The following is a 27,108-nucleotide window of genomic DNA, read 5'->3' as shown; positions in this document are numbered from 1 at the left end:
TTTGGAACATGTCTTGTGCATTACTTGTAGAACCACAAAAATTGTATTCGAACAAATGTACCAGTCGAAAATACACTTTGTTATGATTTTTTAAAGGTGCAATTTGGAGTGGTGATTGATGAGAATAAAATTCAAACCAATAGAGTCTTTATGTCGAGGCCTCTGCAGCGAGGTTCCAATATTGAATGCGTCATTTAAGGCTTTTTAGTTGGAAAGCGGTTATAAAAGGAATAGAAAGGTAACCTCAAACACGGCTGAAACTGTCAGAGGATAAGGAGCTTTTGTGGGTTGTGTTAGAGGTGAGAATTGTTTGTGGGTGGTGTGGAAAAGGCATTTCGCGAGAGGAGGGGGTCGCGAGCGCAGGTCCGACGGGTTCCGTGTTACCCGCGGCCCCTCGGCCCCCGACCCCCGGCCCCCTCGGCTCGTCTGCGCCGGTGCAGGCTACCCGTCTCGTCTTAAAGCAATTATGTGGATTAAAAGAGCGTGCATCAATTTAGCTTGGACCTCTTATTCTTTATTGGACAGGAATTCATCAATGCGTTTTTGCATAGGCCAATGTTGGCCGTTATTATGGTCGTGGCGTTGGAATGTTAAGCGGTTTGATCTTCGTTTGTTATGTAATGCCGGTATAATGTTATATCACACATTACCACACCATTTTATAGAGTGGCGATTGATTAATTCAACATATTTCCATGTTTCGAGCTTTTAAAACCTCTTATTGGTTTTATTACTAAATACGGTAATGTTTTCCCACTTTTCATCAGTGAAAAGCTCAACTTATCTCATTAAATAAAGTTTACATCCAAAAGTGGACTGCTATATGCTGAAATGATGATGACAATTAAGGGTTAAATATTTCGTTACTCAATGAGGTGGTAGGTAGATTTTCAACAATCAGTGAAAAACTCTACTTTTCTTCTTTCTTTCAATTCTATAGATCCGGGGATCCCCCCACTGAGTGCGTCCACGTTCGCGATCCCTGGACCCTGACCTGACCCCGGTAACGCAGGTGGCAGGCAGGTGACTGAAGCTCAGTGCGAGCATTGCGACTCACTTAAATTTAATCATATCATTTACCACACAAACATGTCCTCAGACGACGAGTTTGGCTTTGGTTCGCCGATTTCTGGCTCTCCCTCACCGACACCGTCCAAGGCAAAAGCCGCCCCACCAAAATCTACGAAGAAAACTTCTGGCAAGCCGGTTATTCTTCCACCTTCCAAGGCAACAAATAGCTTGGAACGTNATTCTTTCTTAGTAAAATTGTGTAACCTTTTTTGACATATCCAAGACCTGACCATATTATATAAAAATAAGAAGAAGACTTTGACATTATAGTGTCACTCTCGACAATGCGTTAGAGGTGGTAAGCATGGTGATTGAAACTTGAACAGGTAGCCTGACGTTACGGCACCGCCTATGTTTAATTCCACGCAAAAATATGGAGGTAATTTAAATATGTAATTAATTTCTCAGCCATTTCTTGATGGATTTCAAAAATAACTTCAACGGCTTTTTTATTTGGTCTATATTTTAATTCTATTCAGTTAAATCGAATGTTTTCAACATCACGAAACTACTCCATTGTATAATAATCATATTGTAGGGTAATTGCGCCGGTTTTCCGTCCAGCTCCTGTTTTCGTCCATTTGACCGACTTGCCACAAACAAATACGGAAAATTAGAATACAAACCTAACTTTCCGTGCAAGTTTGGACTTGTTACAATCTATAATATCTAAGTAACAGTTCTGCCTGCATGAAATAGTAATTTGATAAGTAATAACTCCAAAAAAAATCTATGGAACTTGCTGCTGCACACAGGTGAATGGAAAACGTCGTCAAGTTAGAAAAAAAAACGTGCTGGTAGGGAACTTGCATGGTATGTTTAATTACTGTTTTAGCTACTTTATGTAAATGTTTTTGGCACGTATGTCTAATTATTAGCATAATAAACACTATTTTAAGGGTTTATTAAAGCTTTTGTATAGAAATCTTAGATAATTAAGTGGACTAATACCAGAATAACAATTTTGCAAGATTTTGGTTTTCGTCCACGTGGACGGAAACCCTGACACCTAGTTAATATTTTTAATAATCATTTTACTTCAATGGACCTACAAAATACAATGTTTTTTCTTCCAATATGATCTTTATTGCTATTACATTAAACATTTTAGTTTACGTCCACTTTTTAACAGTGATAAACCCATAAAAACCGTTAAAAAGATGTGGACGAAAACAAAAAACAGCTTTAAACGTTGTTGTGTTTTCGTCCATGACGTCATGAGCAAGCACTGGGGTGGACGAAAACCAAAATTAGCTATTCCTGTAGATTAGTTTTCGTCCATTTGTCCTTCGACCTATTGAAATATTTTCCTGAATTTAGGTAAGAAACTTATTTAAATCTTTTTGATATCATTTGAAAGCTAACAAAATTACCTTTCAAATGATATACCATAATCCATAGTTACTGTATTGTAGAGTTGGTTTTAAGTTAATAATTCAACTGCACCCTTTTTTCTACACAGTGGTCGAAAACTAGCGTACACTAGGACGAAAACTGATTTTTTTGGACGAAAACTAGTGAAATCGCCTCTTTTGCATAAAATATTTTTTATAAAAAAACCCGTGGTATTTACTTATTGTCATATAATATTAACGTAAAGTAGACTATGTAAGGACTAAAACGACATATGATACATATGAGTAAGGGTATTTTAAAATATTTATTTCGCATCACAAAGTTGGCAACTCCGATAATTGGACGAAAACTAACGCACTTACCCTACCCAACTTTACCATACAATTTTGAAAATATTTTAGTCAATCATATTTGGAGTTTACTTATAATAGCATAATTTACTTATAAAGATTAATACAATAAGGTGCGCACGCCACGGGCGTGCATTACTTTGAATTAATAGGCGTGATCCTGTTTTATCGAAATCGTCCCGTTAAGTGTATTTTTTCTCAAAATGTATTAATTCTAGTAAAAAAGTAATTAACTTAATCTTCAGAAAACTATTTCAAGGACAGTGGTTTTTAAAGAGTCCTAAGTAAATCTACGAATACTTTATTTACTTGCATCACTTAAATAATACTTCATCTATACTATTTAGTATTAAGTAAGCATACAAAAAATCATAATTTAGTAATAGAAGATTTTTTTTAACTTAAGCTAAGAATAACTTAAGACCCAATTATCTCAAGAATACTTAACTTGGTTTTGGATATTCTTAATTTGCTTAAGTAGTGCTCGATAAAGAATATAAACTCTTAAAGAGAGAAATCTCTATCCTAAGTTTATTTGGTTTTAGCTTAAGTGTAAATTTAGATAGAGTTAAGACAAGTAAGATTTTACCATTAATACCAATTGCTACTTGGGGGTGTTCCAATGATATAAGCCCACAAAAAATTCAATAGCCATTCCAAAAAACAAGGCAACAGAAAATACGTAAGGTTTCAAGCTTGGAATAGAGACGGTAACTAACTTTGAGCGTAGCCTTATAAGCAAACTTGAGTCCTTCAAAGTCCTGCTGGAAGAAGTTTCTGGACGGAGTGAGCGGGTCGTCAGCTGGCGGCGCTTGCGGCGGCGTCGGCGTCAGCACCAGGGTCACGGTCGGGAATATGCCGTCCTGCTGCAGGCAGCGCGCTTCGCGGACTGTGCACGGGTGATCTAGGCCAGGAGAGATGGTGCCACTATTATATGTTTACAGTCTCAATTTAATTTAATGGTTGTCAGTGTTCCAAGGTACTTTTAGTCCACATTTATTATCTAAACGGTATTTTAGATAATAAATGTGGACTAAGCTTACAGAAATATTGTTAGAAAATGAAAAAAACAAACCGAACATAAGCCAGCCAGCTTGAGCGACGGGCTCCTTGCAAGCAAGCTGTTTCGTGACCTCTGACATCAGCACCGGCGAGATACAGCCTGGGATGTAGTCATCATGCTGCGCGTGACATCATCAAAGCATTACAATTACTTACTTAATTTGATGACAAAGATAGAAGGTCTAAACCTTTGGTAAGAAGATAATTAAGGAAAGATATCAATTTAAAAAATAATACTGAAACTAGTGCCAATAAATATAGTTTCCAAGCAAAACCTCGGACGGACAGACATGATGAAACTATAAGGGTTCCTTGTCAGGAATACGGAACTCTAAAAAGTATCTATTATCTATTTTACCCTTTCGTAACGGTCCATCACACATCGGCGAGTTATTACTATGAATCCCATATCTCTTATCAGCTCTTTCGTCAAACTTTTGATATCTAAAAAAAAGACATGAAGGTGCTTAAGAACGTATTACTTAGTAAGCTACAGAAGCTAGTCAGAATGTGTATTAGGTAATGCTTACAGTAATGCTTGCAGGGCCAGGGTATGGTTTATAGAGTGTTATCGTCACCCTAAACAAATCTACATTATATCTACGGAAAAGTAAGGTGGTCGTCTAACATATTATAATTTTGGGTTATTCTATAGCTATAAAACATTAACTTTAGAAATAATAAACATTATAATATCGCACCTATTTTTAGATTGGGAGAAACGAGCATCATGATACGCTCTATGTCCCCTGTACTATGTAAATGTCGTCCAAGGAATACCTTCATGTGTATAAGGTGGTCCTTCGGGAGATGGACAATTAAATCTTCGGTCATGTCCTAGAAAAGTATTTATCTATAAACTTTTATAGCGGTCAACATTTTACTAAAGTTTCGGAGGAAGAGAAGCTTGGAGGAGGATCAGGAGTTGTGAAAAAACCCTGAGGGAAGTAAAGATAAAACTTTACCTTGAAAACTTTATAAACTCTATACTTTTCAAGATACGGTATGAACTTTTCAGGCATTGTAAGCGGTCTTTTTGTGGCGTCAGTTTCCGTCATTTTTACAGTTTCTTTCTCGAGACTAGAGTACTTTTTCAAGTTTATCTCCGTTAAGAAAAATCGTGAAAAATGGTCCTATTTGACTTTGACCGTGTCATTTGAGGTGTCATTCATATCTTTCAGTTTCAGTTTTCATGCACAATTTTTTTTATGAATTGTTTTTTTTTATAAATGAAAATGTTCGTGTTTCAGAACGGAATGCTAAAATGTCAATATGTCACTGTCAAACTCATGCTTCCGTGTCCATCTGTCTCATCTGTGGTGTCCATCCAGCTGATATTCCGATAACCTCAAAAGTTTACAAAACATGGGCAATTGAGTTGTTTTGGTCTTAAATTTTAATAGTTAATTGTTCAGTTCATGATATGACGACATCCGATGCCGCGGGTTAAATGTCGCCGCGATCAATGATAAGTGGGGAAGACTCGTGGTTAGTTTGATCATTGATAGGTTGTGGAGCCGCGTCGAGGTCAAACTTTTCGTTTAATTGCATCGTTATTACGTTTCACGTTTTACTAGCCAGTCGCCGCATAGCAGGCTGATGTGTAGTGCTATCTTGCGTGGTGTAGTAGTGAGTAGAAGCTTAACTAGAATGTTTTCATCAAAACACTCCTATGAGGTAAGTGTTGTATGATTTCATCAATTTGTAACCATTTTATGCTTTGAAAATTGTTTCTTTAAGTATGTATTTGTTACATTTTAGGAGGCTGTACGTAAACTAAACTCTCTACAGTCGCTTAAAGCAAGAATTGAAGAGATTGTTAAAGAGATTAAAGCAGGAAAAGTAAGTATGATCTTATTAACACTTGAGGACTCGCGCCTTAATTTGTAACATTCATACTCGCTACCGGGTGCGCTGGACCCAGTATATAAAATCCTATGTATTTTTCAAAAACTCTTAATAAAAGTGAAAACTTCTTTATTAGAAGGATAATATGATATAAACAAAGACAAAATAATAAACCAAATAGTCATATTTATTGCCTTTTTCTAAAATAACAACTTATTTAAAAAAATTAAGGTTTTTTGGCAAAATGAAGGTAATTTTTGTAATTAATTATTTAAAAAAACACCTTGTTTATTTTCGTAAACTACTATAATTTGCCTACTTATACCAATTACCAATTAATGAAAAATTTGTATAGAACATTAAAAAATTCACTTTGTTTACCGGGTCCAGTGGACTCAAAAACACGTTTTTCGTCTGTAGCAATCACATGCAGTGGGCTATTTGACGATTATGACCGCTATTGGCTGTGCTACAATATCGTGAAAAGGTACTAAGAGTGACAACATCGCAAACGTCAAACTTTAAAAGTTATTACTAGTGACCGACCGAATATTCGTTTTCGTTTTCGTTTTCGGCCATTTTCGGCCAAAAAATGGACATTCGGCCATATTTTCGTTTTCGGCCAAAAACCAGCCGAAGCTTCGGCCAAACCGAATATCAGAAATACGTGAATAAGATGGTGACGTTTATCGTTCCGATATCTTCGGGAGTGAATCTGATGCACTCATGGTTCCAATCAGACTTGAACGGACGCGGTATTGTCACACTCTTTTGAAGTTTTGAAGTGAGGTTACATTGTAAAGGGTGTCCAGCGAAAATTTTCCAAGTTCAAAATTGAATACAAATAAAACCAAAGAGTTTTCATTAAGTTTAATTGTTTCAAAATAGAGTCTAATGCGGATTTGAAATACGCCATGAGTCACTGGTCGATGTGTCTTGCTTCACAGCAAGAAGGTGTCTCACCACACACGGAGAGTACCTCGATGGAGACACTGAGGACTATTTTTTCTAGCCGCCTCGGTCATCAGATCTCACACCATGCGACTTTTTCTTGTGGGGATATCTCAAGTCAAAAGTTTACAGCAAAACAATCCTTAAATAATTCAGGTTCTGTAAGAAAATATCCGCCGTGAAGTTGCAGGAAAATTATTAGCGCGATTTGCTCTCACATAGTTGCGAATGTAAGGCTGTGAGAGTGCCTATAGTAAAACGGGCATCATTTAAAAGATATTGCCCATAAAAAAATAAATCCGCATTGTTAAACTCCAGTTCGCATTAGTAATAAATAATAAAAAATCATTAATTTATTTGTATGAATCATTTTTGAAGTTGCAAAATTCCCACTGGACACCCTTTATTTCTTCTTCACTTCCCAATATTTCAATATACACCGGAAATAATATTCTACTTTTACCGGTTTTCTTTAATCAATCCTTATCAAAAACAACTGTCAAACATCATTATGTTTTTGGTCAAAACATTAACGGTTTTCAAAGTTTTTACATAATTTCAGATTGAAATTTGAGAGTTGAAGGTCATTTTCGTTTTCGTTTTCGTTTTCGGCCGAAAATGAGACTGCAGCCGAAGCTTCGTTTTCGTTTCCGTTTTCGGCTGAAAATCCATATTCGGTCGGACACTAGTTATTACACAAATATTGAAGAACTGGGTCCGTTAGACCCATTAGCGAGTCCTTAAGTGTTAAGTTAGATGTAAGTTAAAATCTTACTTTTGAGGTATTTGTATTCTATTGTGTGCGAGTATTTTAAATGAAAAGTATTTTAATCCACTTTTTGTTTATTTATTCAATTAAATTCATTCTTTTTAATTTTATTTGTACTTATGTAGTGTTGTAACTTTAAGATTATTGATTTTATTGTTGTTATTTCAGAGATGTACAAATATGGAAGATATGGAGAATTATTTACTAAGGACTGGAGTTACTCTGTCTGACTTAGACCAACTGTCTGTGATACATGTAGCAGGAACCAAAGGGAAGGTTTGTTCATTTTTTGTTTGTAATATTTACAATAGGTACCCCTAAACTTAGTTCTAGTAAAATGATTACAATACCTATGTGGTTCTAGTTAAACCAGACTTGGTTGGTGTAGTAGAATAGAAATGATATTTTGTCACACTTATACATGATTATAGCTTATGATTAGGTTTAGGCAGTTATCTTTTTCATAACAATAACATTATTCTTGTATTATATCTTCATCAACAAAACTTGATTTATTTGGTTTAAACTGGACATGTTATTAGTAGGTAATATGTTTTAGCTTTGTTATCACTATCAGCTTCCAGAATTACAAAGTCATGTTTCATTGCAACATCTAGTGATGCTATTTCTGTTTCTAAAAAGCTACATCTGCCTTACAGCATTGAAACAAAACAGTGAAACATGTAAAGGTACTGTTCTGAACCAGGCTACAGAAAGCAGTTGCAGTGGGTTTTGGAACGTATTTCGTTTCGTCGTCAGTCGTGCAATATGCTATAAGCAGCTGCTTTTTTCGCCCACTTAGAAATAGCACCACTGTGTTGGATTTTCAATAACATAGAGCAGTGTTTCTCACGTAGGGTTCAACGAGCGCGATGTGCGAATCAATACTACGGCGGCACGGGTTTCGCACGGGGTTCTACTCGTCGCCTCACCTTGTCGCCGTGCGTGAGCGCATTCGCCTCGGTGGCCGCGTGATGAGCGAGGAGAACTTCGCACGTCACTTCCACCGGGTGTACGACAAGCTGGAGGCCTCACAGGTCAGTACACATGATAGTCAACTCACAGGGAGCCGTATGTCTTATGTATAGGGTCGATATTGCGGGGGCCGCGTGATGAGTGAGGAGAACTTCGCGCGCCACTTCCACCGGGTGTACGACAAGCTGGAGGTCTCGCAGGTCAGTACACATGACAGTCTACTCATAGCGAGCCGTGTGTCTTACGTATAGGGTCCATATTACTGTGGCACGGACTCCGCACGGGCTTATATTACTCGTCACCGCACCTTGTGACCATACTAAGGCGCTGCCTGAATTTCCAATCGGTGTGATCCCATATCCACGAGATCGTATATTCAACTCCTCCATCAGTGAGCAAACTCATGCACGGCCGTATGCGGATGAGCTGAAATGACAGAGCTACAAAAGAAACTTGTTTGATCTCGCCATTTTTATTAGCCAATTTAGTAATTTGATGCCCCAGCGCGACGTTTTAGCGAGGATAATTTTTCTAACTGGGATCTCAATCAGCGAGTCTCTACTCTTCTATCTATAGGATTACTAGCTTTCCGCCCGCGGCTTCGCCCGCGTGGAATTTTGTCTGTCACAGAAAAACTTTATCGCGCGCGTCCCTGTTTCAAAAACCGGGATAAAAACTATCCTATGTTCTTTCCCGGGACTCAAACTATCTCTATGCCAAATTTCATCAAAATCGGTTGCGAGGTTTAAGCGGGAAAGCGTAACAGACAGACAGACAGACAGACAGACAGAGTTACTTTCGCATTTATAATATTATAGTTGGGATGTTGCTGCTTTATGAAGAGTATCTTTAATGACAATTCCAGGCGTTCGAGGGCGACATGCCGACGTACTTCCTGTTCCTGACGGTGCTGGCGTACAACGTGTTCCTGCAGGAGAAGGTGGACGTGGCCGTCGTCGAGGTCGGCATCGGCGGCGCGCTGGATGCCACCAATGTGATAAGGTGAATTTCATCATCACCATTTTAGCCATAAGACGTCCAATGAAAGAAGGAAAGAAAGATACATTTATTACAATGGACATCACACAAATACAGGCAATTACATAGACATGACAGTGGCACATAATAATGGAAGAAGAAAAAATAAAAACAAGAGTCAACTGAGCAGTGCCACCCATCCACCAACAAGATGCCCACTGCAACGGGACCCCACTCAGCATATGCCGTGGCCCACGGTGACGAAGGCCACGGCGCTGGTTTTCAGTGTGCCCCATGCCGAGTGAGGGTCACGGACCATTGGTAAAATAAATAAAATAGTAAGCTGCATAAAAATTGTCTAGATAAACATACATAAATAGTAATATTAGTGCACAGATATTTATCTGTGCACTACTATTACTTAAGGCTACTATATTACAAAAGGCTTACTATATTACAAAAGGCGGGAAATCGGTAAGGATGATAAGACTACGTTTATTAAGAATACTAATGAAAGGAATACTAATAAAAAGATGCAATGCTGAACATAGGCCTCCCCAGTGATTTCCATGTTGATGGATTGGTAGCGGCCTGCGTCCAGCGCCTTCCTACTACTTTTATGATGTTGTCGGACCACCTTGTGGGTGCACGTCCCACGCTGCGTTTTCCGGTACGCGGCCTCCATTCCAGAACCTTGCTGTCCCATCGGCCGTCAGTTCTGCGTACTAAGTTCCTCATAAGTACTTTCGGGATACAGCTCGACACGTCTAGGTAGTAAAGTGCTTATATTCGGAGGTCCTAACATATTATTGACCTATGTTCAAGTTAATGGTAACTAATGTTCAAGTTATATTGTAACCAAGTAGGTACATAATGAGAAACAGCTACACCTGCGTGTCTGAGACTCAGATTCTTGAGCTCATTATAGGTGTACGAGAAATATATTACTTAAGTATTTGAATGCTTTGATCATTCACAATAATTACATCTCGTTTATAAAATAAGTGAGAATAGGTATCATCATCTAGACCAGGAAATGTAAATTTATAGTGATTAGTATTTATCACTCAAATGCGTCATTAATTGAATGATGCCTTACCCATTCAATCAGCTTCAATTTCGCATGGTGATAAAATATTCTTACGATATTGTGAAATAAATGTGGCTTATTTGTCCTTTTCAGAAAAGTTCCTGTAGTAGGCATAACGGCGTTAGGGCTGGACCACACAGCCATCCTAGGCAACACATTGCCTCAGATAGCGGCCGCCAAGGCTGGTATTATGAAGCCGGGCTGCGAGGCGTTTACAGTGCGACAGCCGCCAGAGGCTATGGAGGTGTTGAGGCGCGTCGCTGGTGACGTCAAGGTATGATGGGAGACAAAATGTCGTCGAATGACGTCCACTATTGGACAAAGGATTTCCACAACGACCGGTCCTGCGCCGCTCGCATCCAGGCACCTCCCCAAAATGTACTTAAAAATAAAAGGGACTTTAGCTAAGTGAGGTCTGCAACGATGTTACGTTTTTTTTCGTGACCTTGGAACGCCACTTGTGGCACACAAGTTTAGCACGCTTTATAATCAGTAATACGTAATTTGGGTGCTGATCACGTTCCGAAAGACATAATATAGGCAGGCCTCTCACTCGGTGACGACGATCTATCAAACACCTGGATGCGCAAGACTGATCGTTGTGGAAATACCCTTAGTCTAACAGTGGACGGCATTTTATTTAAAAATACTAAAATATTTTTCATTAGTACATTGAGGCACTAATTTAAGTTTTATCTCATTCCAGTGCACACTAAACGTAGTTCCCGATTACAAATCTTATACATTCCCGAACGGGTACAAGACACATCTTCAAAACAACCTTGACGCCTTCCATACCAACGCGTCGCTCGCCATACAACTGGCCCACAGCTGGCTAAGGATCAACCAGCTACAAACCATGAACTTACGCAACGCTCTCAAAAGAACTATTGTCAATAGCAAAGTGATACAAAACGGTTATAAAAACCTAGACGCGCCTTATGGGTTGGATGTGGAAAAGAATCTCTTGGATGGAGGCATGGTGTGTCAAGTACCAGCCGAGACAGCGCAAGGCCTGAGCGAGTGCAAGTGGCCTGGGCGATACCACGTGGTGGACGCTACGTATGCGAAGTTTTACTTGGACGGGGCTCATACTAAGGAGTCGATAGAGATCTGCGCCAGTTGGTTTAGTGATAATAACAGGTAATAATAAATACAGTAGCAAGCTATTATATTGTAGTTGACGAAGGAAGTCTTTCGATTTTCATTGTTTCTTTTTTTTTTTTTCAAAATAGAACGTAGAATTTCGTCCAATGAACCCAAGCTACCCATCCTTATCGCTCGTGCGTAATTATAAATTGCTGTTGCGTCTGAGCGACGGGCAGCCGCAGTGAGTGTGCGAGCGCGATAGCAATATAATTACGCGCGAGCGATAAGGATGGGTAGCTTGGGGTCATTGGACGAAATTCTACGTGCTCGACGACCGGACTATAGTTGTATTGACCCTACCGAGACTTGACGCTCAATGAGATTTTTCTTCCGAGTTAATTATGTTGACTGGAAGAGAAGCTTACACTCTAGGTAGATACTGATTAGTTAACACTAGTTTTATTTCATTTCAGAAATCAAGACAAAATCCTAATATTCAGCGTGACAGGAGACAGAAAGCCTGAAATATTGCTGAAACCGTTAGCAGACTTGGGATTCACGCATGTCTACTTCGTGGTGCCGACAGCGCATAAAGCGATAAACGAACACAACGACAACTATTCGAAAGTGGAGCAGGCAGATTTTATATCTAGATGTGAGAGAAACGCCGAGGCTTGGAAACAGCTGAATGAAAACGCGGGACATAGCAACATTAGTGTTCTAGAATGTGTACACGATGCGCTAGTAAGCATAAAGAATAACAACAAAAACTGCAATGTATCTGTGCTAGTTACAGGTTCCCTACATTTAGTAGGTGCCACTCTATGTATTTTGGATCCGAATTTAAATACTTAATGTAAGGAAAAGTGATAATAAATTAATATTTAAGTAAACCTATTGTCTTTTTCTATTTTCTCAAACATGTAGAAATGATTTAGAGTATCTCTGAGGATTAAAAAAGCAGTGATCTTGTTAGTACAAATATATTTAACAGCAATTAAAAAAAAGATTCAATACATCAATATCACATAAATTAAAGGCTTAATTAAACAGCAAGAGATAACGTTATAGATTTTAATTGGGCATTATTATAAACTTTTATTTTAGCACTAATGTATGTACCTTTAACATGACTGGGTTTTTTGGCCCAAAATTAATATTTGCATGCTTCGTGTAAGCAAAACATGACTGAACATTTTTCTGTGTAACATCTGTATATACCGTGTTTTAAGCAAATAAATGTATTATTCGGCATGTGACGATGCACAGCATCTGGTGAGAGAGATGCGTCTACTTCCGGTGTAGTTTTCTACCTTTTTATACCTTAAATGACGTCATTTCCGCAATTATTTAATAGGAATTGATTTGACTTACTTCCGTTTGCCGCCATTTTAGTCACCTGGGGGCGAGCTTGCTCGGAGTTCTTCATAGCGTCTTTAACTTCCAAACTAGCAACATCGTAAGCAGAAACTCTGCTCAGATTTTTACTGAAATAATTTATTTCTCAAGGTTCTTATACTAAGTTTAAAATTAAAAAGTGCAATTGACCGCGCGCGTGTGTGACCACGAACGACATGTACGTTGGTGGTTGGCGCAAAAGGGGACGAGTGTCTTCCGGACGACGAGCAGGTGGACCCAGAGCGTCGGATACCGGAGAAACTCGGACCCCGGCGAGATTCAAAACGGATGAAACGAGGTACGTGGGATTCTGATAGCTTTAACACTCTTTTCGATCAAATGAGCATTCTCGCGAATCTCTATATTGTATTAATAGATTGAATAACGTACCCACAACCATCTTATCCAATTTTAACGGCGGCCCCGTCAGCCCCAATCGCAAACATTACCAATCAAAATACGTTGTTAGCATCACCACAATCGAACGATAACTCTTTCTGGTACGAGTTTCTTAATAAATACCCATTTAAACTACAACTATTAGTAGACTGGGTGGCCAACCCCAACACTGAGCCAGCTTACAGCTTGAATTATTAAATTCTAATGTTTTTTGCAAATCAAGAAGCTTAATAAGTATGAAAAAATGTGCTAAATGCATCGAACATGTATACTTTTATTTTGCAACAACATATAAATTGTAATGTGAAATGCAATAAACGTTTTTGAATTTGAATTTGAACATGTCACGAGCGTATTCTGGCTAAAATTCCTAATAAGCATTGTGCGAGGAGCACCCTCCCAGTGCTGGATTTTTGTTCGGCAAAATCACCCTGTGCCGATCTGGTCCGAATCGCACTGGTGATATCTAAAAAAAAAAAAAAAATCCGACCTTGGTTCTCTAGCCGGTCACTTCAAGCAAAATCAAAACATAATAATATCTTTATTTGCTTAGACTGATTAAATTAGTTCTTCCAAATCAGTCNTCCAACCCGCCTGCCAAGCGTGGAGATTATGGCAAAACCCTCCACTATAGTGGAGGAGGCTCATAGTCCAGCAGTGGACTGTAAAGGGCTGTTGATGATGATGATGATGATGACTTGCCTTATTATGGAAATGGATGAGAAAGACACGTGGGAAATGCCTGATTTAGTCACGTCGAAAATGTCTCTTATTGATTACACGCAGATGTGTTTAACACGTCAACTACCTCGTGCATTATTGCCGTTTCATTCGTGGTCAGTCGTCAGAGCGTCGCCTCGTGCATGATTTAAATGAAACCTTGCGATTGAATGATGAGCTCAGAGCAGACTGGAGGAAAGCAGTTAGCACGCAAATCGGCGATCGATGGAGGCCAGCGGGTTAAGGCTACGTCCGATCGCTTTGTTTTCACTAACTTATTGATAAAGATGTAATTTTCTCTTCAAATGCTGAAGGTTGGACTTTTGCCCGATTACTGTAAATAAGGCAGAGGAAGAAGCTTGTCAAAAGAAAAGCCTGGAAATGTGTCATTTAAATTGCCATGTCACTGTAGAGGGTTTTTATCAACTCGATACTAATGATTAATGAACACTCACGTGACATTTAATTTTGTGAAATCGTGGTTTACGCTAACTCATTCAAATCTGCCATCAATTGAAGATTGAATGTAAAGGTAGGTAACTCTGACTGCTTGTTTCATTCATTTACATGAAGAAATCTCTGACCAAATTTTTAATCATAGAGACATACATAGATTGACATGAAAGAAGAATAGGCTTCTCCAGGGTTTGACGTTTAGTTGGAAGCACGTAGTGGACCGTGATTCTTGTTTTAAACTAATTTTCGAATGCGAGTCATTTCATGCAGAAAAATACTGCTAAAACATAGCCCTTCTTCTGGCGCAGTCGGATAAATAATTAGTGTTAGTAGCATGTGTCGTTGAGTGCCTTTCAAATTACCGGCTCCCATAAATATGTTACCGGGGGCTGTAATATCGTGAACACGTTTATTTGGCGATGCTATCTCGGTTGATAACAATGCGCGGTCGAGGCCGCATCGATCCACGTGGACAATCCCAACTAATATTATAAATGCGAAAGTAACTCTGTCTGTCTGTCTGTCTGTCTGTCTGTCTGTCTGTTACGCTTTCCCGCTTAAACCTCGCAACCGATTTTGATGAAATTTGGCATAGAGATAGTTTGAGTCCCGGGAAAGAACATAGGATAGTTTTTATCCCGGTTTTTGAAACAGGGACGCGCGCGATAAAGTTTTTCTGTGACAGACATAATTCCACGCGGGCGAAGCCGCGGGCGGAAAGCTAGTACTATAATAATACTGTAAAACTATGGGAAAATGCTTAATGTTGTCCGTTCATTGACCATTGTCAATCACAATTTGGGTCATATACTTTTAGAATTGTAGACCAACGACAGTTCAACTCTATTGATGCTGCATCTCGTGCTGATTAATTTCGTTGCGTGTCCAATGCCAGTTTAACTTTCCCCCGAGACAAACTTGACCTTCACTGGTTGGGTTTTTATTGGCGGTCAAGCTGTAGATCCTGGCTACACATAAGTTGTAGCGGTGGGAAAAGGCTGCATCCTGTTTTTGCGACTTTGTCAAAAAGTAGAGTTTGTCGGCAAACTTTGTAGCATCAGATGCCCTCTAGAAAGAAGTAGCTGGTAGTGTTTGGACTTTGGAAAAGGGGTCGAGGTTCTTATTTCTTCTTTTTTTCTGACAGACCAAGCAACATTACCAGGAGTCGCTTGAGCAAGCAACTTGGCAATTGAGCTTTCAATTTTTATTATTGACACGAACGAAGTCACGAGCGAATGCTAGTATAGCTACTAATACCATTATAAAATACAAACTATTATTATTGTACAAAGCAAACGGCGTACAGTGGAGGTATAAATCAATTATATCGAGCACGTAATTGATTCTGTAGAGAACATCGACTCAAGTAAGGGAAATTTTATAACCTGTACTATAACTATGAAGTAATTTGTTTATGNTAAGTATAGATGAGAAATTTATCACATAAATTGGTATGAATACCGACTTTTATAAATTAACGTTGTCGTTTCATTCCATTGATTGTTATAATGGAAATAAGCCTTCATCTCGAAAGTAACGAGATAATCCTCTTTTATTCAAAGGTAAAGGAACGAAAGAAATGTAGGGATAAAGGATAAAGAAGATACTTCTGATACTAATGGGAATTTGCAAGAATTGCGTGTGTAACGGATGGTGTACGGCACGGGAACAAAAAGACAAACTTTATTTCTATAGAAAGGAGTTTTTGTATTCCTTCCACCTTCCACCTTCGGCCGGATCATCACTTACCATCAGGTGAGATACAGGCCAAGAGCTTTCTCGTTGTGAATAAAAAAAAAACTTCATCTTACTTCAGTAAATAACTTTTTGAGAAATTAAGGCGTAGTATGTAGTTCACACAGTATCTAGTATGAAGACTCGTTCACCATTTCCCTTCTTTATGTATTACCTACCTGTATCGTTTCTATAGGTTTGTTTAATAGTTTTTTCGAATGGGCGAACTAATCGCTTGCTCAATCACCTTTAAAGACAAACAACAGGCTTTGTGCTATCAACAGTTGGACAATAGCAGCTCAGCAGGGTGCCGTAGCATCATTTCACTTGAATTCCATTGAATTCTGAACTTTAAGACCTACAGTCACGGTCTCAATTCCATTACCCACGGCTAGTGCATAGGGCTGCCACCGCTTTATCTAGCACAATGGCAGATATTAGTCGAATGGACAAAGATAAAAGAGAGATGCTCGACAATTTCTGATGTCCGCTTGCAATCGGTTGTGAACTTTGATGCGCATTGTTGTTGTCTCGATTGCTTTGTCCAGGTGCATTGTGTCTAGGGTTGTCTACTAACCGTACAATAGTAAAGTCAAAGGAGTATAGTAGCTCAACCTTTCAAATACAATATACCAACGGTGCAGTCTCATATAGTCCAGGGACTGGAGTTGTTATGATCGTCAAGTTAAGCTAAAATGCTTAACTATTTCCAGACTTATGTGAACTTTGATAACCTAGATATCATATTAAGAAAACTCTCAATAAATCAATGCGAGCTTGTTCCTTAATCCCTTAATTTTAGAGCTTGTCGTCACTCCGAAGTTTGTATTCGAACACTGGCAACCCTGTCCCGGTCACGTGTGCCTCACAATATCCGGCGGGCGGCGGCGCCGGTTTTCCCGCGCCCATTGTGCCGGACTCCACGGCCCGGAAACGCGGGCGACAATGGTCCGGGCGTTGATAGGACCCGGAGTTTCCCAGGTTTGACCGTACGTGCCGAGTGGGAAAGGGGAAAGTGGGAAATTCCGCGAAGGGTCTTCCTTCCCCTTACACAGGTTCATTATTACACAGTCATTCGTTGCAGTTTATTGAAATGCAACCTTTATCAATCGTTATGTAAGTTTCTTTGTGAAATCAGATTGTGAGCATATTTTGAAGATATTTTCATTTCTCAAGGGTCTAATTTGTGAAATATGGATATTTTTGACATCGATACGGGACTATTCCCACCTCTCATTCCTGTGTAGCCAGGATCTACAGCTTTTGACTTCTGAGATACTGTAATCTGGATGAACGGAAACTACTTGCCTTGTTATGAAAATGGATGAGAGAGACACGTGGGAAATGCATGGTAATGTCACGTCGAAAATGTCTCTTATTGATATAATACACGCAGACGTGTTTAACACGTCGACTACCTCGTGCATTATTGCCGTTTCATTCGTGGCCAGTCAGTGTCAGAGCGTCGCCTCGTGCATGATTTAAATGAAACCTTGCGATTGAATGATGAGCCCAGAGCAGACTGGAGGAAAGCAGTTAACACGCAAATCGGCGATCGATGGAGGCCAGCGGGTTAAGGCTACGTCCGATCGCTTTGTTTTCACTAACTTATTGATGATCGAAGATGTAATATTTTCTCTTCAAATGCTGAAGGTTAGACGACTTGCCCGATTACCGTAAATAAGGCAGAATGAGAAGCTTGTCAAAAGTAAAGCATTTCCCATGTGTCATTTAAATTGCCATATCACTGTAGAGGGTTTTTATCAACTCGATACTAATGATTAATGAACACTCACGTGACATTTAATTTTGTGAAATCGTGGTTTACGCTAACTCATTCAAATCTGCCATCAATTAAAGATTGAATGTAAAGGTAGGTAACTCTGACTGCTTGTTTCATTCATTAACACGAAGAAATCTCTGAGAAATTAATTCACCATAGATATAATAATCCAGGATTTCACGACATCTAAGTAGATGGATGCATAAAGAGTTTTGAAGCGCATTCTTAGGTTTTAAGTTGATTTTTAAATGCTACGTAGTTGTTTGCTGAAAAATACTACTAAATAATGTAAGTGTCAGTAGCAAAGCAAGTGCCGTAGAGTGCCTTTCAAATTACCGGCTCCCATAAATATGTTACCGGGGGCTGTAATATCGTGAACACGTTTATTTGGCGATGCTATCTCGGCTGATAACAACGCGCGGTCGAGGCCGCATCGATCCACGCGGACAATACTATAATAAAACTGTAAAACTATGGGAAAATGCCTTGTCCGTTCATTGACCATTGTCAATCACAATTTGGGTCATATACGAAATTGTCGACCAACGACAGTTCAACTCTATTGATGCTGCATCCCGTGCTGATTAATTTCGTTGCGTGTCCAATGACAGTTTAACTTTCCCCCGAGATAAACTTGACCTTCACTGGTTGGGTTTTTATTGGCGGTCGGTCAAGCTGTAGATCTTGGCTACACAGGAGTTGCAGCGGTGGGAACAAGACTTGGGAATGAGAATAGTCCCGTATGCTGCATGTTTCTGCGGCTACGTTAAAATGTAGAGTTTTTTGGCGAGCCATGTGTGTGTGCCCTCTAGAAAAAAGGAGCATTGAAGAAGACTGGCAGTGGTTGGAAAAGGAGTCAAAGCTCTTCTTGGTCCTTCCGTAGCAATATAACCAGGGGTCGCTTGAGCAAGCAACTTGGTGCCCTGCGCAATAGAGCTTTAAATTTTTATTATTGACACAAACGAAGTCACGAGTGAATGCTAGTATAGCTACTAATATCATTATAAAATACAAACTATTATTATTGTACAAAGCAAACGGCGTACAGTGGAGGTATAAATCAATTATATCGAGCACATAATTGATTCAGTAGAGACCATCGACTCAAGTAAGGGAAATTTTATAACCTTTACTATAACTATGAAGTAATTTGTTTGTATTAGAAAAAGTAATATACCTACGTTCTCCTGGGAATGGTGTTTTCCATATCTTTAATGAAAAGAGGTGTTAGCAGTGTATCGGATTTTTAGAGTTCATTACTTGAGTGTGACGTTTGAAGCATGAATTCGACGATTCGAGCTTCCTAGTGTTTTGTTTGTAAATATAGATTTTAGACTCGTTGTTATTTTTAACTAACGACATTCCATTACGCATTCACAAGTAACAAGTAAGGATTTCTTACACCCAAACGGAATCATAAATTACACTTACCCAAATATTAATTTGGAGACTTGACATATAAAAGCAGTAAAAGGTTCGCCAAATGCGCCATACATTTTTAATCGCGCATTAACGAGTCGTATAAAGGCTGTGTAACGGTAATCCCGCTTTATGAAGCCGAATAGCGGCTTCAATCTTTAATTAGTAGCGCTGAAAGGGAAAAACTTGGCTAGCTCTATTGTGACTTGACTCGTTCAAATAAGAAACTGCTTAGAATAATACCTAGTGTCCTGATCACTTGTAATCGTAGCAGATTCACAAAGGAATGTTTTCTTTGAGAAAAAAAATCTATCTACAATATTAAGAGTACTTTCCCTCCAGGTGGTATTACAAAATTCCACCCTGTAGACCGTCTTCTGGCTGGATTGTTTATTAAATGTAGCTTTCTATAAGCTTGAATTGTGCTGTTCTAATAGTTTTTTTGTAATTGCGTGCGTTTGCGACCGTTCTCTTTAAACAGAGCTCAATATTTATCATTTAGCTCAATAGTTAAAAAAAGGTTTCACGCAAATAAACTGATTTGATTTTGAAAGATTTGAGCCGAATTTATGTTAGTTTGAAGTTAAATAAAAGGTAAAATTACAATATAAATGACGTGAACGTAAAACATCTGCACAAATGATTCAGCGACCTCCTTTGAACGTTGATAATCAACACATATGAATCACTTTCAAACCCCTTCGGTTTACCAAATTATACCATTTGCGTGTTCGCGCGCATTCGCAGAGTAAACATTAACATACGAAGACGTTCGCGAGCGTGTTTACACGGCGCCATGCGTTGTGCCTCCGGGGTGCCTTATTTTGGGATGAGGCAGATGAGAAACAATAAACATATCTGCATGTACGTATCATATTTGCTGCATTTCAAATCGGTCTGCTATTTTGTTATGTAGATAAAGTTAGACTCTACGTAATTTTAATCAAGGTCTAGAAGTTATAAAAATCTAATACCAGTGGTATTATTTTGTATACGTTTTGTATGAATTGGATTCTTATCCTCTAACTGACGGCTCTACATTACGAGTATACTTGTATAATGTTGTTTCCCCAGAATTTTACATTCAATTTTTGTCTTAATAATAAGAATTTTATCAAATGTCAGACACCATTCCACGATCTGAGTTTAATCAATCAGATATTTACCTAACCCTTTATTAAAATTCAATGTTAAAGCGAAAATTAATCAGAATCCAATTTATAGACATACTCCGGGATTCATTCGTGCGAGTAGAGGGGTGAGGGGGCCGGGGGTAATCAATGGTCCAATTAAAACGTTTCAATCGATCCCTCACACTTCTTTTTTTTGCGGTAGGGTCGCCGTAAAAAAGGCGAGTAGAACAAATTCGCGGAAATACAATTTCCGCACAACTCTCGAGGGGTAAAAACAAAAACATCTAAATAAGAATCAGATGTAAGGAATACTTTGTTTATTAAGAGCATCCAAACATCTTGAAAGCCTCGACAAAGTCATGTAATGAAGCATCTTCAAAGTCAAGAAAAATAGAGTCCTGAGATCAATCAAGAATCATTACGAATTATACATTATTATTAGTAATTAAAGTATTGCCTGCAGTAATAACATAAAATATAATTCAATCTTTACTATGCGCACCCTATATTGTGATTAAAATATAAATTAAATTATGACTGTGTTTAAATACTTTCAAAAGAAATACGATAAGTATTTCCCACTTAATATTTTTGGAAACAATAATTAAAATTCTTTTAATGATGCCCAAGTTAATATTCCATTGAATATTCATACAAATGCCCCGAATTCTCTATTTAGAGACTTTGAAATTTGTAATATTAATTAATGCACGGCGGCCATTTTGGCCTTGTTTAGTCGTTACAATTGTGTAGTCCTTTCATCAGTAAACATAGCTTAATTCTCGTGACAGCAGCACTTGAATGGCGGTAGTAGTAAATTAGAAAGTTTAAGGATCAATTTACCCTCACCTCAGTCCCTGATAGCTTTTTAGGAACTTACATAAACTACCATTTTAGCATTTCCTAACCAAAATCTCAAACTCTGAATTTCATTCTTTGTTCTTTATCAATTACAACATATAAATTATTATCATATCCACATTATATTGTACAAGCCTTTGTCGCATCGTTTAAAACACTTGAACTCTTATAAAGCTAATGACTTTTAACAAGCACGAATCCTCTTTTTAGCTACAAAACTAAGTAATAAACAACAGCAAAGAATTACCAACCTCGGTCCGAAAGCATATTCCCACAGGTTTTGACGGTGTCGACTTTAAGTCAACCGGGTAAGGTGCAAAATGTAGCGGCTTTTGTACCCCTAGCTCTATAAGGGATGTAATATGGCATTCCCGGTGACTCCATTGATCTCATTAAAAGTTCGTAAACAAACTCCTTCAAACGAAGACAATTAAAATCGTTATGCTATTTTCCGAGACTTAAGTCCGTATAAGAGTTTCATGAGTTGAGATTATTTCTGGGGTATGTTTTGATAATGGTTTTAGTATATCAATATAGGTTAAAGTAGCTAATGTATTTCAAGGATAAGTTAATGACTGCTATTTAATTTTTAAGGTTTTCGTGAAAAGCTCTACTATTTCCATACCCCTGTCTACACAAAAAATCTTATAGAACTTCCATCGATATAACAACTCTGGTTTTTTCGTAACAACTTAAGTCTGAAGTAGTTACTTTTTAAGGCTTTCACAAGTCTTAGGGCTCTTGCGGTTGATAAGCCGTAGCTCATCGATTGACCAGTGTTTAGTTCAGACCCTTATAAATTAAAAAAGTAAAGACTGAAGTAATACAAAAGCTCTGTAAACTTTGTGGTACTTGCTGAATGTACTGTAACCCAAGTCAAAGCATTCCCTTTAGAGATAATTATCAACTTAAATTGTTCGATCGGCTCCCTTTGGAGATATAATCTAGGGTCCAAGTAATTTAGCTGCTGTGTCAGCTGGCGTCCACGCTGGTAAACAATCTAACTTGTCCAGGGAATGTTAATTAAATCTTTGATCTTGCCAGACGTCTGTCCACTCACACTCGGCTTCACAAATAACTAATTTTAACAGAACAGAATGGAGTTCAGAGGTAACTGTTTCGAAGATTTGCGCCTAAATTAGACGCTTGAAGAAGTACGGATAGTCTTACAGAATTATCATAATCTTTGACATTTTAGTTTTCCGATTATTTGACAAAAACGCGTACGATATCTTGTCAGGTTTAGCGATTGTTATCAATACGCGGTAGTGATCGCTACAATTATGTTTGACCTCTCATAAAATATTAATGACATGTCATCATACAGGGTTACAGTTTGGAATTCAACGGAAACGTGGAAATATCCTTCGATCAATGTTTATTTACCCATCATTTCATTTTGTTGATTTGTTGGCATTAGTTTCGTATGGACTATGTAAGTAACTTCAATTTAATCTGTTGACTTGATTTGTTGGCATTAGTTTAGTATAGACTATGTATTTAAGTAACTCATTCTTCAACCCTTAGAAAACTTGTTCTATTAGTTTTCACTGTTCTTCTTCACCAGCTGTTTGAGCTTTTCAAAAGCTTCTCTTACAACAAAGTAGAGATACCTACCACTTTTCAAAGGAAAAGTAACTGGGCGGGAAAATTCCTCAATTCGTTAGCTTTGTCATAGATGGCGCTTGTGTGGCGTGTGTACTGTGTACATCAAATAGATGTCGTTAGGGAATACAAATTACAAGTTTTACTTCTATGATTGGTTGGACAAGTGGACACGGTGATTTTCTTGATTTATGGTTATAATAAAATGAACGTCTCCAAATTGCCTTTATTATGTTGACATTTGGGTGTACTATCTTTTATTATGAGCAAAATTATAACTGGTAAGAAGTATAAAAAATTATATCCCAACAAAGTAAAAAGAAAGTAACAAAACATTCCCAATCATCTAGCAGTACATCCCATTATTGTATTGTATCAACTTTTCCCGCTCGCTTGGTCGGAGCGCCTGAAACTTGGAACAACCATACATCACAAAGTGTGTCGGGAACATCGCCGCCCAACGCCGCCCAAATGACTGAAGCCACTTACTACGATTGCTACGCGCTCACTCTGCGCGGGCGACTCGACTTGTCAATGTCAACCAAAGTTACCACAGAATACAATAACGCTCATGAACGGTTGAAAGTTCCACTTAATCTCGGAAGAGGCGCTTTTATACTTAACCTTTGTTTTATGAAAAACTTCGTGAAAACGAAAACATACTGATTACTGATACATGAGGTAGACAACTTGAATGGGCCGCTATATTCCATGCTGATTCGTTCTGTTCGTGAATCGAACTACTAAATGCGAAGGCAAATATAACAGAACTAAATGCTCTATAAATATCTAGTACTAAACAAAGTTTTTATTGGACCATAGTCACCGTGCGGTAGTAAGACCCATCATATCCCACTAACATCTAAGTAGGTCATGTCCACCATAAACCAACTTTGTAGAGGCTATAAAAAGCATGGTGACATTTCGTCGTCACGCAGGCAGCTTGACCTTTACACCTCAGACCTACGTCACATGGTGTAAGTAGACTATTCTTAGAGCCACTAAAACACGGCTCGATTACTTAATGAGTTCCAGGGTGTAAAATAATACAACGGACTGTAAAACTTTGAATGAAACAACAATTTGTAAACACAATGTTGTGTAATTTTTACAATTTAGTCGATGATTAGTATGGTTAGTAATTAAGTTACGGCTTGGTAGATAAGATAGGCCATTCAGGTTTTTCATTAGGTCAAAAAGGTTCAATGCGGTGCGATATACTAACCTGATGCGTAATTTCTCTACCATTTTGTGTGTTCTATCTCATATCTCTTCAGTTTTTTATTCTAGTTTGCAATGTTTAATCTATGATTCATAACAAATAACATTTCACCATTCCTAATAAACACCACTTTAGTGAGTCAAAAATCCGAGAATAGACCATGGACGTGTCACCGAACCTTCGTGACATGGTCACGAAAGGGTTAAAGCTCTTTAAGGTTCCATAGCGAAACAAAAGGAGACCTTTATACGGTTTCTCTTCGTTTTTGTGTATTTTTAGAATTACATACTTTTATATTCTCATTAACTAATATTTTTATAAAAATATAACGTAGATCACATTTTATGATGGCCAACTATGGAATCCTCTGCGTTTTATTTCGATCACATTATCGCAAGCGGGTCATAGCGTGTTTCTTCACCTCGTGTGGGCTCGAGTTGGCACCGCATTACAAAGATGTGGGAACTGTGTCGCAATCATGGGTAACTCAGCAAAATATCTTCAAGAGTCAACTCAAAATTGAATTTAAATATCTAACAACTTGAGTCTAATTTTCATTTCTTCTTGTTATTAAAAAGTCTGAGCTACCACTCAGACGTTTTTCATAGTGAATATATCAAGGTTCCTGCAATTCCACCGATCAAACTTCATTGTATTCTAAGGAAAATTGTCATTTTAACTTCTTCCTTTTTTTCTCGGTCCTAGGACGCAATTGGGTTGGCATGCCGGTTAGTTTTTTTTTACCCATCTCTACATTATCGAGTGTTGTGAAAACCATATCAATTGCACTTTTTATGTCTAAAAATCCTATCCTTAAGTGTCTCGATGCTCCGTTAACCTTTACAAGGACTCCACCAATAGTCAACCCTGACTGACTTGTCCGACTGAAAATAAAAAAGTATGTCATTGACAAAAAAGTTTGAGAAGCGTTGGTTTAGGAAAAAGTGGTCAACGAATGACATGACATTGGGGAAATGACAACGTCTATTAAATTATCATCACAGTGGGAATCTAGCGCATGGAGCATGGACTAAAGTGGACGCGTCAAAATTCGTTAACCCCAAATTGGGCGGCGGAACAAACAATGCTTTTTCGTCCCACTCGTCCCACTTGCTGAAATGTATTTTTCAAATGTAGTACCTAGGACTGTTGCCAAATGAAATAGGATAATGATAGACAAAGTGTAAATGCCAAACACATTAAGAAAATCTCAACATTATACATTCTACTTTCCTATAATAGTTTTGCTCTAAACTTCGAATTTAAACGCTTTACGTTTGCAGGATAAGGAAAATAAAGTAACACTGGCGCCAACATAAGTTGTCTCTACCATAGTACTCGTACCAAAGCCTAGTTTTGCCATTCTAAAAGCCATAGTTTTCATTGAAAGCGCCTATTCCGTTAATGGACTCTATCTTGTCATCGCGCATTCTGTTTCCCCGCCAAAGAGCACAAAGCTATAATTAAGATAATTAATCAAGCATGCTGCGGCAGAGTAATCGCATGCACATATTAAAGCGATAACTCGCCTTTGCCGGCTAAATTATGTATTAAGTTTCCATAAAAGCTGCTCAGTTCCTCTATAGAATATTCTATAGAAAATCTATGAAAGCTGTTATTAGGTATGACGAACGGTTTTTCCATTTTGTCCCACTTTTGTTTGATCATTACTGCTTGAAAGCTACAATTATCTTGTGTGCTTTGATGTTAATGTAATACTTACATGTCAATATTGCGTTTCCCGTGTTTGTGAGTGGAATTTATTATTAATTTTCCACTTTAATAGGATTCAAAGAAAACCTACTTAACGTGTTTATCAGAACTAACTGGTTCCAAATAACTACGGATTATGATTCTATACATGTGAAAGGATTTTGTCAAGCCCTTCAAGTTTGGGAAGGTCGCAAACAATAATCGTATTAAGGAATCCCACCATTCCTGAACTTTGCCTAACGACTCTACGAAACCGAACCCTTACAAGTTGTGCAGCAGTCGTTGCCCTCGGTGGTGTGTTGTGACGCACGCGTGATCTGTGACGTCACAACTCGCGTGCCGTGTACGAAGTAGGCGGATTAAATACAAATACAAATACAAATCTATTTATTCAAAAGTAAGTACATGCATATAAAAACAAGCAACAAATGTTTAAGTACAGACATTAATGTATCTTACAAAATATTATGATTCTAAAAACATTGAGCTTTGCTTCCTAAGTTAGGGCAGAGCCCTGTATTTTAGGATAAGCAAGCGCTCTTCCCATAGCGAAAATTCGCAAAAAGATACATTTTATAGCTAACTAGGTAAATGTAATTTTTGACACTGGTAGGTATCTCGAAACAAAACGTGTTATAACAAGTTTAACAAAATTAAAATCTATTCACATTACAATGCATTATAAAGCATATTTCCCTTGAGTGTAATGATAAAGGGCATTTGTAATCAGGACTATAAATTACAGAAGTAGAAGAAAATAGTAATGATTTGACTTAAAGTTAATAAGAAGTATTGACTATTCAATCACAGTCAATAACTCTTCAGTCTCATCGTATGTTTTCTGTTGTAGCCACGCCTTAAGAGCTGTGCTACATTCATACCTACTCAATGGATAAATTTTAAGATGTCTATTTATTTTATTATACAAAAATGGTCCAATGGAAGAAAAAAATTTTTTACTAAATTTTGTTTTTGAAATTACTCTAGATTCGATAACAATGTCTTTACGACGCTTGGTTTTTATCCTCTCTGGCTCAAAATTCAATAACTGATGTTGTCTTTTAATAGTACAAAGAATAAACAGCTGACGAACTGTAAGTACTTGACAATCTTTATATAAAAATGT

The 27,108-nt window shown here is 38.1% G+C and overlaps 2 protein-coding genes across 3 annotated transcripts; one reads left to right on the top strand and one right to left on the bottom strand.

Moving 5' to 3' along the window:
* Window positions 1-1,076: 1,076 nt before the first annotated feature.
* Window positions 1,077-5,081, bottom strand: LOC114352444 (adenylate kinase 8-like). The gene is made up of 6 exons (XM_028304056.1): window positions 4,805-5,081; window positions 4,541-4,676; window positions 4,198-4,283; window positions 3,853-3,958; window positions 3,460-3,681; window positions 1,077-1,219 (listed from the first exon to the last, which is right to left on the bottom strand). The coding sequence occupies exons 1-6, from the start codon at window positions 4,895-4,897 to the stop codon at window positions 1,077-1,079; spliced, it is 786 nt and encodes a 261-aa protein (XP_028159857.1). The 5' UTR covers window positions 4,898-5,081.
* Window positions 5,082-5,164: 83 nt separating this feature from the next.
* On the top strand, window positions 5,165-12,426 carry LOC114352426 (folylpolyglutamate synthase, mitochondrial). 2 transcript variants are annotated; one of them, XM_028304037.1, is made up of 8 exons: window positions 5,165-5,516; window positions 5,601-5,681; window positions 7,576-7,683; window positions 8,265-8,444; window positions 9,248-9,384; window positions 10,544-10,724; window positions 11,157-11,593; window positions 12,013-12,426. In XM_028304037.1, exons 1-8 carry the CDS (start codon window positions 5,439-5,441, stop codon window positions 12,392-12,394), a joined length of 1,584 nt encoding a protein of 527 aa, XP_028159838.1. In that variant the 5' UTR covers window positions 5,165-5,438; the 3' UTR covers window positions 12,395-12,426. The 2 variants fall into 2 exon arrangements, with proteins under 2 accessions (XP_028159838.1, XP_028159839.1); XM_028304038.1 differs by having other exon boundaries at window positions 8,251-8,444.
* The last annotated feature ends 14,682 nt before the right edge of the window (window positions 12,427-27,108 follow it).

This window comes from Ostrinia furnacalis, unplaced genomic scaffold (genome assembly GCF_004193835.3).
Source record: "Ostrinia furnacalis isolate ACB-3 unplaced genomic scaffold, ASM419383v2 OfSCF1353, whole genome shotgun sequence".
Lineage (NCBI taxonomy): Eukaryota > Metazoa > Arthropoda > Insecta > Lepidoptera > Crambidae > Ostrinia > Ostrinia furnacalis.
The sequence above is the reverse complement of the archived record's forward strand: the minus strand, read 5'-3'. Positions and strand labels throughout refer to the sequence as shown.